General features: G+C 41.9%; 1 protein-coding gene and 1 long non-coding RNA gene across 2 annotated transcripts in view; both read right to left on the bottom strand.

Annotated features, from left to right (window-relative positions):
* LOC146021191 (ornithine decarboxylase antizyme 1-like) overlaps positions 1-6,478 on the bottom strand; it is a 93,106-nt gene extending 86,628 nt beyond the window's left edge. Inside the window, exons 1-3 of the mRNA XM_083154989.1 lie at positions 6,242-6,478; positions 4,935-5,104; positions 2,589-2,692 (exon numbers count right to left, since the gene is read on the bottom strand). Of these exons, the coding sequence (XP_083011115.1) occupies positions 2,589-2,692; positions 4,935-5,104; positions 6,242-6,478 (511 nt within the window). The remainder of the gene's footprint in view (positions 1-2,588; positions 2,693-4,934; positions 5,105-6,241) is intronic.
* Positions 6,479-8,679: 2,201 nt separating this feature from the next.
* Positions 8,680-12,331, bottom strand: LOC146020230 (uncharacterized). The gene is made up of 3 exons (XR_014450754.1): positions 12,211-12,331; positions 11,264-11,382; positions 8,680-8,911 (listed from the first exon to the last, which is right to left on the bottom strand). It is a non-coding gene; the product is annotated as an uncharacterized LOC146020230 (long non-coding RNA).

Here is a 12,331-nt window from a genome sequence, read left to right on the forward strand (position 1 = left end):
CACTTTGCAGAGGGAAGAGCGGTAGACAGTCTACTATGATGGATATGTGTCAACGGTCATTACCCTCCACCTGAAGTGATGCCAGCATCTGCTCGTGGGGACATAGCCATTGGCACCATTATGGTGGACTGTGTGCTCCTCGTTAGGCAGGCCAACCGTACTTATAGATTGGAGGGACTGAGAGAAGCCGCATTATATTAAAGCAACCATTTTGCATATATACTTTAGTTTTATAATGGATTATAACCAATAGTGATATTGGTACTTGTTTCCTAGCACGGCCACACCGATTCTAATCTTGTGCATCGCAGGATAAAAAAAAAAAAATCAGGTCGGTCGCATCGCATGCGTGCTAAAAAATCGTATGCGATGGACCCGACGCGATGTCCCCGATTTCCCATAGGGAACAATGTTAAATGCCTCAATTTAGCCAATTCAACAGGGAACAATGTTAAATGGTCCATAAACCCCCCAAAACACCCCTGAACCTAAAAATGTCCCCCCAAAAGTACTATACGCCACCCCGCCATCAACATGAACCCGAAGCGTGGCGAGCGGCGGCGGTACGCATCCTCCGACCTTTTCATGCCCTACTATCCACTAGGGCGTGGAGTGAGAATAGAATAGTGTGGCGAGCGCAGCGAGCCACCGAGCCCGAAGCGTGGCGAGCGCAGCGAGGGGACGCGGATACTTGTGAAGGCCGCGTTTACCTGTGAAGGTATCCGCGTCCCCTCGCCACACTATTCTATTCTCACTCCACACCCTAGTGGATAGTAGGGGCATGAAAGGGTCGGAGGACGCGTACCGCCGCCCCTCGCGGGCTCGCCACGCTTCGGGTTCACGTTGATCGCGGGGTGGCGTCAACTACTTTTGGGGGGACATTTCACTGGTCAGTGTGTTTTTTGGGGGTTTCTGGCCCATTTACCATTGTTCCCTATGCTGATTTTGGTAAATTGATCCATTTAACATTGTTCCCTATGGGGAAATCGGGGGCATCGCGTCTGGACTATTTTACCATTTTTAGGTGCACACGACCGACCCGATTTTTCACTGTTTTCAATGCATTTCAATGGAAAAATCGGGGGCATCGCGTCTGTCGCGTCGCAGGGCACTAAAACTACCCCGATGGACAAGATTTGTGGCCGTGCTAGGAAACAAGTACCGTGATATTAAGTCAGTAAAAGGTAGAACAGGAGGAAATGATAGAGTATAGATATGATTCTCACCTTTTATATACATATAAGGTTTTAAGTTTTATATATGTTATTCAGAACTATCACTGTCCCTTTAAGATGTATTTTCCTTCAAATGCTTCTAGCAGAACAGATTTTAATTTCAGCATAAGATGGAACAGTTTGAGGTGATTGTAAGAGTTGTAACTTGTTACCAAGGTCAGAAGATATTGCAACTGCGAAATGAAGATAGCGTTTTGGAATGTTTTGAGAATCAGAAGGAGGAGGCAAGGTTACTGCTTGCTTATCGACATTGATACAATTATTTCTATGATAAAGAAACTTTTGTTTTGACATCTTATTAAAAAGTGTGAATTTATGGTTTTAGCTCAAAACTTCAAAAGAAACATTTAATGAGCAATGACGTGGATTGCATTCCACATTTTTGGTGTAACTATGAGCACACTAAGATTAAACTTCAGATCACTGTCTGACTAACATACTCCATTGGGGTGTGTGTGTGTGTGTGTGTGTGTGTGTGTGTGTGTGTGTGTGTGTCATTTCAACTGATCTCCGGCCGTTACTTAGAAGAGGAATCCTCTGGCTGACATCGAAGGTTGATAAGTATAGCTGAACACTATCACCACCACAGACAGTCACACCATTCAGAGACAGCACCCATTGATCGCTCACCACAGGTGTATCGGGCTTCGTAAACTTGAAGACATCAATCCTGAACTGGAGCTCATTTGGCCGAGGCCTTGGCGCTATGAAGCTTGATGTGGAGTATTCCTGCTTGCTATCCATCAGGCACCTGTGGACAGAAACATGATACACCAGGCCTGATAGCAGCCAGTTAGCTTACCAGCCATTTCCTTAGCGCAACCTAAGGTACCACAATGAACAAAAATCATATTCGCCCATTAAAAGCTATGATCTCTTAATGGGGGCTGGAGTTCACGGCAAGAGATGTTGTAGCCACACAACTGTCCACCCAGATCTTCAATGGGATGTGGTTCTTCGCAAGAACAGAAGCCTCTATGTTTAGTGTATCACCAATAAAGAAAACTGTAGACGTCCTTGGTGCACTAAAGTCATCTGCAAGAAGATGATCAGTTATGAATACAAGGCCACCACCGCTTGGGGTTGACCAAGCACTTCTAGGAACTGGGGGCATATCCCAGCCTACTATCAGTCACAGTATTCATTAGGACAACTATCCTTAATCTCATGTGAAAAAAGACAATGGGATGCCTATTATAAAGCACATCTTTAAAAGCTCTACTGCTTAAGAACTGGATGGACAAGGACCATCCTAGGTTACATGGGCTGCAAGCACTGGAACATCACCACTACAGGCCTGGGAATCTGTCCGAGCCTGAACCTCCAGTATTACCCCAATGGGAACAGCCTTACCATTCATTATCTGGAACAGGAATGGCAGCCTCTCCTCTGTGGATACAGTGGAGCTGAAGGGTATCCACATTGGCTGGATGGCTTTGCTGCTCACATTACCATGTCTGTAGGAAGAATCAGTCTCATTACTATGTAGTATAATATGGAGAGAAGGGACCCACAACATTACATCTACTGCAGAGAAACCCATCACTTGATGTTGAGTGGTGAGACCATTATCAGTAGTCCAATTATCTGTACTTACAGGAATGCTCAGGTGACCTTATGGGAGATTACCAAGTAGCAGCTGAGCTGCCACATTCAGATCTAATGATCCATTAGTCCTCCATAAGTTCTCTCCAGGGCCTGGCCACTAGACAGAGTCAGATACACATGGATAGTGAAACCAGAAAGAATCCTACATAGGAAAATCACTGTGGTTGTGTTCTAAAAAGAACACTGACCTGTCCAACAGGCCCTATGTGCCTTCAAAGGTATCTTTCAAACACCCACGTTTTTCCAAATTCCCATGCAGTTAATGCTCACCTTCTGGCAATGCCCTATGTGCACATAGGGGTATCTTTTCTGTTCTGTTCCTTAGTTGTCCAAATATCATATAGAAGTTTGTGGTATCGAAACTCACAGGCAGATAGCGATATAACAAAATTTTATTTTCACAATCCGAGCAGTAAAAAAAACAGGATACAAAGAACAAGCAGCAGAAGAGTTAAAAAAATTCCTAGCAGAGCATCACCTCCTATCCCTGCCAACTCAGCACTCACCCGGGTCTAGAGGAGAGTTGGTGCCTCACAAGATGAAAAAAAGTGAAGAGGCCAGAGGGGATGGATCGGCAATGCTGGAAACGTCACTCCACAACACCGACGCGTTTCGGACCTGTAATGGTCCTTTTTCAAGGTGTGGAGTGTATGAGTAGGGTGAAGGTATTTATACCTGCCCAGCAAACAGCCTAAAATGGCAAATAAAAAATCTGTACCGGAGTGTCAAATTTTTTAAAAACTATTCATAAGATATACACACATGATAAAACAAAAGAACCTCTCTATACATAATATATTACGTCAGGAAAGCATTCAATAAAAAGAGCGGAGCATTTGCATGGTTATAACAGTACATTAGCGTGATTGAAAAGCGTCCCATCCGGAAAGTCCTTAACTTGTTTTAGTAACCACATACAGCGTTCCCGCTTGTATCCAATGGTCCCGCTGTCCGGATCTCCCTGTGCAGATAATCATAGCGGCTACATCCGGTTAGGTATCTGGAACGCAAGCTCTCCTCAGGCGGAAGCGGCAGTGACGTCTGCTTCCAAATCGAGGTGTGAGACGCAAACATCGCTCCGCTTGATACTTCCTGATCTCCCTTCAGTGACGCTTGCGTGTCATATACGTGTGCTTGAAACGCAGGTCAATGGGATGATTATTGGCTTCCATATTGTATCAGGCACCGTTATATGGATGATTCCATATGTAAAATAGAAAATGTGCAAAATTAGCATGAATTACATATTGCCGTTCAGCCCATACATATCAATACTAAAAACGATACAAATATTAAAAACCATTTGATTATTATGATAAACAATTCATTAATAAAAAGTACATTAATAATAAAAAAAGTGCATTAATAATAAAAAAATATATAAAAATTCATCCTGGTAGGTAAATGCTTTTTTAAAAAAAACGGGATTATATGCTTCACTCCAAAAAACACAAGTTCGAAGTCCATATTTAAGCCTGATGGGGACAGAGGTTTCAACGTATATATAGTCTGCATTTCTGTACGTGCTAATCTCTGTTCATAATCATTGACCCGCCAGTGTGGTTTCACCATCTTTATCCCACAGAAGGAGACCAGATGCCGAATATCACACTGGTGGACTTTTTTAAAATGGTCCGACACATTATTGGACTCCAGGCCTTTCTTTACATTTCTTTTCATGTTCTGCCCATCTAACTTTAAGGGCCCTGGATGTCCTACCGACATACTGTTTGGAACAGTTACATTGTAGCAGATAGATGCAGTTCTTACTATCACAAGTTATAAAGTCCTCAATAGGATATATTTTATTTGTATGTGTAGATTGGTATTCCTGCACACATTTTATTGAACCTTTACAAGATCTGCATAGACTGCACATACCACATCTGTAAAACCCTTTTGATTTTATACGGGTGAGTGGTGATGGAACATTAATAGCACTGTTCACTATGGTGTCTTTCACATTCCTGGCCCGCCTGTACACAAACTTCGGGTTGACATTTATATGTTTGGATAACAGGGGGTCACTGGCAAGTACACTCCAATGTTTTTTTTATCATGCTTTCTAGCTGTCTATGTTGACTTGTATACTTTGTGATAAACATTACATCCGATATGCTGGATTTAACTTTCTTGGGCCTTTCTTGATCTCTATTAATTAGCAGAGATCTGCCTTTATCCTTAGCTTTGTTGATCATTGGCTTTTGATATCCTTTACTGAGGAATTGTTTCTCTAGTTGTAGGGCCTGGTCTTCATAAACCTTTAAGTCAGTACAATTCCTACTAATGCGCTGGAATTGACTTCCAGGGACACTTTTAAGCCAATTGATGTGATGATTACTATTCGCATCAATAAATGAGTTACAATCAGTTTTTTTGATGTAACTTTTAGTTTTTACTAAGTCATTCTCAACATAAATGGTGAGGTCAAGGAAATTAACTGTTTCTGAACTGATGTCAAATGTTAAGCGGATATTAAGGTCATTAGAATTCAGATGATCACAGAATAGTTTTAAATCAGACTCAAAGTATGTCGTCAATATACCGACGCCACAGCACCAGGCTGGCACCGAACGGGTGGTTTTGCCACACCGCCTTGATCTCCCACCATGCCATAAATAAATTGGCATAGCTTGGTGCCAGCCTGGTGCCCATAGCGGTACCGGTTAACTGAAGATAGTAGCCACCATCAAACCAGAAGTAATTATTTGTTAAGATCAAGGAAATGCCTTCCAGAATGAAGTTTTTCTTATCATCCTCCATCTCTTCCTGATCCAAAAAATATTTTATCGCTAATAAACCCTTGTTGTGATCTATAATCGTGTAGAGGGAGGCCACATCAGATGTTATTAATTTGAAACCTCCCTCCCACTTGATGGTTTTTAAAACATCTAGAGTGGCGATAGTGTCTTTAAGATAAGACTGGTTTTTTTGCACCATTGGCTGTAACAAGTGGTCTAAGAAGTGGGACAAATTTGAAAGGACAGAATTTGTTCCGGCCACTATTGGCCGACCAGGGGGTTTGGTCTCATTTTTGTGAATTTTGGGTAGTATATATATACACTACCGGCATTGATGGTTTCTCGATCATAATATATTCACTTTCGGCTGTTGTAATTACACCTTTTTTGGTATACAATTTTAGAAAAGTAGACAGCTTTCCACTAATGGTCTCGGTTGGGTTGCCTCTTATTATAAGTTGCTGTGTCCGATAGCTGTCTTATAATTTCGCTGTTATAATCCTCTACATCCAAAATTACAATACTACCCCCTTTGTCTGCGGGTTTTATGACAATCTGGTCATTTTCCCGCAGACTCTTAATAGCTTCGCGTTCCTTTTTTGTTAAATTTACAGTTTTGTCCGGTTTAAAATGAATTTTTTCTAGGTCATCACATACCAGGCGTTCAAACGTCTCGATGAAGCAACCCTTTTTGTGTTTTGGGTAAAAAGTTGATTTCTTTTTAAAAATGGAGTAATTGGCAGCCTCATTATTTGTATTGTCTGTCTGACCATTTTCTTCAAAAAAGCGTTTGAGTGTTAATTTTCTAATAAACTTCTGAAAGTCTATAAAGACTTCGAATTCATCTGTTTTGTTCGATGGAGCGAACTTTAAACCACGCTCTAAGACCTTCATCTCTTCTGCATTGGGTATGTATTTACTTAAATTAAAAATTTTGTTTTTACCAAGATCTTGCTGTTCTATCTCCTGTGTTTCCAAAGGGATTTGGTTTGGTGATTTTTCTGATCTTTTAGTTTTTCTCTTAAGTTTAGACTCCTCTGAGTGTCCGCCCCCCCTTTTGCCCCTTTTCTTATATTTTTTTGAGGGATTAAGTTTCAATGTATTATTGGTTGGTAGGTTTCCTTGTCTAAAAAATGGGGCTCAATGTCCCGATGTCTTCTTAAGGGCTCAAATCTATTCTTAGTTCTCCAACCGATATTTTGATTGTCTGGCCTATTTTGTCTCCAGTGTTTGGGAGTTTCTTCCTCATCAGTAAAGTTTCTATTTCTTTTTTGTCTAGTGGGTCTATCCTCACTATTCTCATACGGTCTCCAATTTCTCTTATTCCTTTGGAAAGTAAAACTTTCTTCATTAGTTGGAATTCTCTCTTGAGGCTTATACCGATATGGTTGTTTAAAATGGTTAATTCTTTTTACTCTTGGGGTTTGTTTTGGGGCTATCGGGTCCCTATTTAATTCCATTTTATTACTTTTAGTTTTATAATCGTATTGGGAGCCTGTCTTATAGTCCTCTTTATCCCTAAGATACTTTTTCTTTTTTTTCAATCTTAGTTCTTTTTCATTTTTTTCAATTTTATGTGTGATGTTTTCCTCACATTCTTTAAATTCTTTTGTTTTAGAGTGGGGATCGACCAAGGTTTTATAAATCATAACGGTATCCTCATTTTTCTTTAGTTCTTCATTTTTGTATTTAATTATGAGTTCCATTAATTTAAATGAGCACATATCTAGAACCTTATACCAATTGGCCTTAAACTCATCTGATTCACTGTTGAAAGATGGCGTTTTATCTATTCTGAGTCCCCTAGGGATAATTCCCTCAGAACGATATTTTTCAAGGGAGATGACTTCCCACCAGAGACGTCCCTCTTTCAACAGTGCTTTCTCTAATTTAAACATGGCCTCCTCCAAGTTATCATCTATGACTTCACAATGTTCTTCATTGTCAAAGATGTCTTTAGCTAATACATTTCTGCGGCCTCTATGGGCAAACATAATTTCGGCTGCAAATAACCTCTACAAGTGGTAAAAGACAAGTAACAAGAAACAATTTAGTAGTGGTTGTAAATGCGCCAAACCTGACTGCCGCAACTAATACCCCCTTGGGATACCAGCCCCCAAAAAATCAACACAAGCAAATACAAGATGGAAGTATACTGATGCGCTGTCAGGCAAATAGATGGATTGGTCACTCCTTCCCTGGTCCTGGATTCTGTCCAAGGATTTTTTTACAAGTTCATGGGTAGAAGAGGAGACAGATACACATGGATAGTGAAACCAGAAAGAATCCTACATAGGAAAATCACTGTGGTTGGGTTCTAAAAAGAACACGGACCTGTCCAACAGGCCCTATGTGCCTGTAAAGGTATCTTTCAAACACCCACGTTTTTCCAAATTCCCATGCAGTTAATGCTCACCTTCTGGCAATGCCCTATGTGCACATAGGGGTATATTTTCTGTTCCTTAGTTGTTCAAATCTCATATAGAAGTTTGTGGTATCGAAACTCACAGGCAGATAGCGATATAACAAAATTTTATTTTCACAATCCGAGCAGTAAAAAAAAAAACAGGATACAAAGAACAAGCAGCAGAAAAGAGTTAAAAAAATTCCTAGCAGAGCGTCACCTCCTATCCCTGCCAACTCAGCACTCACCTGGGTCTAGAGGAGAGTTGGTGCCTCACAAGATGAAAAAAAGTGAAGAGGCCAGAGGGGATGGATCGGCAATGCTGGAAACGTCACTCCACAACACCGACGCGTTTCGGACCTGTAATGGTCCTTTTTCAAGGTGTGGAGTGTATGAGTAGGGTGAAGGTATTTATACCTGCCCAGCAAACAGCCTAAAATGGCAAATAAAAATCTGTACCGGAGTGTCAAATTTTTTAAAAACTATTCATAAGATATACACACATGATAAAACAAAAGAACCTCTCTATACATAATATATTACGTCAGGAAAGCATTCAATAAAAAGAGCGGAGCATTTGCATTGTTATAACAGTACATTAGCGTGATTGAAAAGCGTCCCATCCGGAAAGTCCTTAACTTGTTTTAGTAACCACATACAGCGTTCCCGCTGTTTCTATCGGTGTGCTTGTATCCAATGGTCCCGCTGTCCGGATCTCCCTGTGCAGATAATCATAGCGGCTACATCCGGTTAGGTATCTGGAACGCAAGCTCTCCTCAGGCGGAAGCGGCAGTGACGTCTGCTTCCAAATCGAGGTGTGAGACGCAAACATCGCTCCGCTTGATACTTCCTGATCTCCCTTCAGTGACGCTTGCGTGTCATATACGTGTGCTTGAAACGCAGGTCAATGGGATGATTATTGGCTTCCATATTGTATCAGGCACCATTATATGGATGATTCCATATGTAAAATAGAAAATGTGCAAAATTAGCATTAATACTGTTCCAAACAGTATGTCGGTAGGACATCCAGGGCCCTTAAAGTTAGATGGGCAGAACATGTAAGAAATGTAAAGAAAGGCCTGGAGTCCAATAATGTGTCGGACCATTTTAAAAAAGTCCACCAGTGTGATATTCGGCATCTGGTCTCCTTCTGTGGGATAAAGATGGTGAAACCACACTGGCGGGTCAATGATTGTGAACAGAGATTAGCACGTACAGAAATGCAGACTATATATACGTTGAAACCTCTGTCCCCATCAGGCTTAAATATGGACTTCGAACTTGTGTTTTTTGGAGTGAAGCATATAATCCCGTTTTTAAAAAAAAAGCATTTACCTATCAGGATGAATTTTTATATATTTTTTATTATTAATGCACTTTTTATTATTAATGTACTTTTTATTAATGAATTGTTTATCATAATAATCAAATGGTTTTTAATATTTGTATCGTTTTTAGTATTGATATGTATGGGCTGAACGGCAATATGTAATTAATGCTAATTTTGCACATTTTCTATTTTACATATGGAATCATCCATATAACGGTGCCTGATACAATATGGAAGCCAATAATCATCCCATTGACCTGCGTTTCAAGCACACGTATATGACACGCAAGCGTCACTGAAGGGAGATCAGGAAGTATCAAGCGGAGCGATGTTTGCGTCTCACACCTCGATTTGGAAGCAGACGTCACTGCCGCTTCCGCCTGAGGAGAGCTTGCGTTCCAGATACCTAACCGGATGTAGCCGCTATGATTATCTGCACAGGGAGATCCGGATATCCGGACAGCGGGACCATTGGATACAAGCACACCGATAGAAACAGCGGGAACGCTGTATGTGGTTACTAAAACAAGTTAAGGACTTTCCGGATGGGACGCTTTTCAATCACGCTAATGTACTGTTATAACAATGCAAATGCTCCGCTCTTTTTATTGAATGCTTTCCTGACGTAATATATTATGTATAGAGAGGTTCTTTTGTTTTATCATGTGTGTATATCTTATGAATAGTTTTTAAAAAATTTGACACTCCGGTACAGATTTTTTATTTGCCATTTTAGGCTGTTTGCTGGGCAGGTATAAATACCTTCACCCTACTCATACACTCCACACCTTGAAAAAGGACCATTACAGGTCCGAAACGCGTCGGTGTTGTGGAGTGACGTTTCCAGCATTGCCGATCCATCCCCTCTGGCCTCTTCACTTTTTTTCATCTTGTGAGGCACCAACTCTCCTCTAGACCCGGGTGAGTGCTGAGTTGGCAGGGATAGGAGGTGACGCTCTGCTAGGAATTTTTTTAACTCTTTTCTGCTGCTTGTTCTTTGTATCCTGTTTTTTTTACTGCTCGGATTGTGAAAATAAAATTGTTATATCGCTATCTGCCTGTGAGTTTCGATACCACAAACTTCTATATGAGATTTGGACAACTAAGGAACAGAACAGAAAAGATACCCCTATGTGCACATAAGGCATTGCCAGAAGGTGAGCATTAACTGCATGGGAATTTGGAAAAACATGGGTGTTTGAAAGATACCTTTACAGGCACATAGGGCCTGTTGGACAGGTCCGTGTTCTTTTTAGAACCCAACCACAGTGATTTTCCTATGTAGGATTCTTTCTGGTTTCACTATCCATGTGTATCTGTCTCCTCTTCTACCCATGAACTTGTAAAAAAATCCTTGGACAGAATCCAGGACCAGGGAAGAAGGAGTGACCAATCCATCTATTTGCCTGACAGCGCATCAGTATACTTCCGTCTTGTATTTGCTTGTGTTGATTTTTTGGGGCTGGTATCCCAAGGGGGTATTAGTTGCGGCAGTCAGGTTTGGCGCATTTACAACCACTACTAAATTGTTTCTTGTTACTAGACAGAGTCAGATAATGATGTCACAACACTGAAGGAGATTATGTTCTGCTACAAATCAGGAGTTAGATGACTTTAAAACTTAGTAATGTTGGTACTAAACTGAGATCCCATCTCAGTGGCAAAGGCCTTCCATAGCCCACATACCCCAACCATCATGTTTGGGGCTTGGTGCTCAAAGGGAGGGTAGGATAGGGTGTAGTCCCATAACAGGGTTATGAGCCCCTCAAACCAATTATTTAGTGTCTTACGTCTAGAAACCTACAATCAACACAGCCATTCTTGGGTGCTCTACAGTTACATGTGATCCAATGGGACAATGCCTGGGTCTGCATTGGGCCAAACAGGACACGCTTCCCATAGACATCCAGATTACCCCATCAACTGTAGGAAGCATCCTAACCTTGGGTAGTAGCACTGGATGGACACTACAGCACCAGTACTCCCAGTAATGGGAGAGCTTATGCTGGAAACCGGGCTGTAGGTGAGGCTCGTACTGTAGATCAACTGGTCCATAGTCATCTGTAGACGAGACAAGTCCAACGTTAGCACCTTTAGAAGTCAATGCACCCATCTCAGGACCATTGCCAAGATGGCCGACACCTTTGTTACCAATAAAGGTGCGTACACACGGGTGCAATTTCAGCACATATCGCTGGGAATATTGTCGCAGAGCGACCATATTGCCAGTGATTTGTGTGTGCTGTCAGCGATGAATCGCCGGGTGCGCGCTCCCGTGTGCAGCCCCTGATGGTCGGTGGTCGCAGGAGCTTGCTCCTGCGATCAGCTATTTCCCTGCCTCTTCCCCCAGCAGAGTCTCCCGATTATCAGCGACCATCTCTGGTCGCTGATTAACAGAAGAGACACTCAGCAATATATTGCTGAGCAATATATCTCCCCCGTGTGTACGGGGCATAAGTCCTCCATGAATCCCCTTAGCCCAGGTACTACTGTATGGATGAATGTTGGAGGACAGTAAATATACATTGAGCATTAACACCACAAGCCTTTATAATACTAGGAGTATGTCATATTATCAAATACTACTGCAGCTCAGAGTAAGCCAAGTTATAACCAGATGAGTGATTGGGCAGATAGCTTCCACAGGTCTCTGAGCACCCTCTTACCAGGGGCAAACGCAGGATTTTCAGAGGGGCGGAGCAAAGCACGGAGATGGATACTTAGGTGACCCAGTATATGCCGGGTCAGATACATACATACATACGAGGCGGCACTCGAAGACTTGTGAAAATCAAAAACGTGTATTCAAAGGATCTACGTTTCGGGGATAGGTTTCCCCTTCATCAGGATAACAAAACAGTGTACAAACAGTGAAATAAATAGGCTTACCCTCCACGATATTCCCCCAGCTGACTGACGCGGCGGCGTCCCGACGCTCTGCCACAATACAACTTCCTGTTTCCGGAGGATGTGACGTCACGGCGCCCGGGTTCCGTCGCAACGCTGTAAA

This window comes from Crinia signifera, chromosome 7 (genome assembly GCF_055691185.1).
Source record: "Crinia signifera chromosome 7, ASM5569118v1, whole genome shotgun sequence".
In the NCBI taxonomy this organism is placed as follows: Eukaryota; Metazoa; Chordata; class Amphibia; order Anura; family Myobatrachidae; genus Crinia; species Crinia signifera.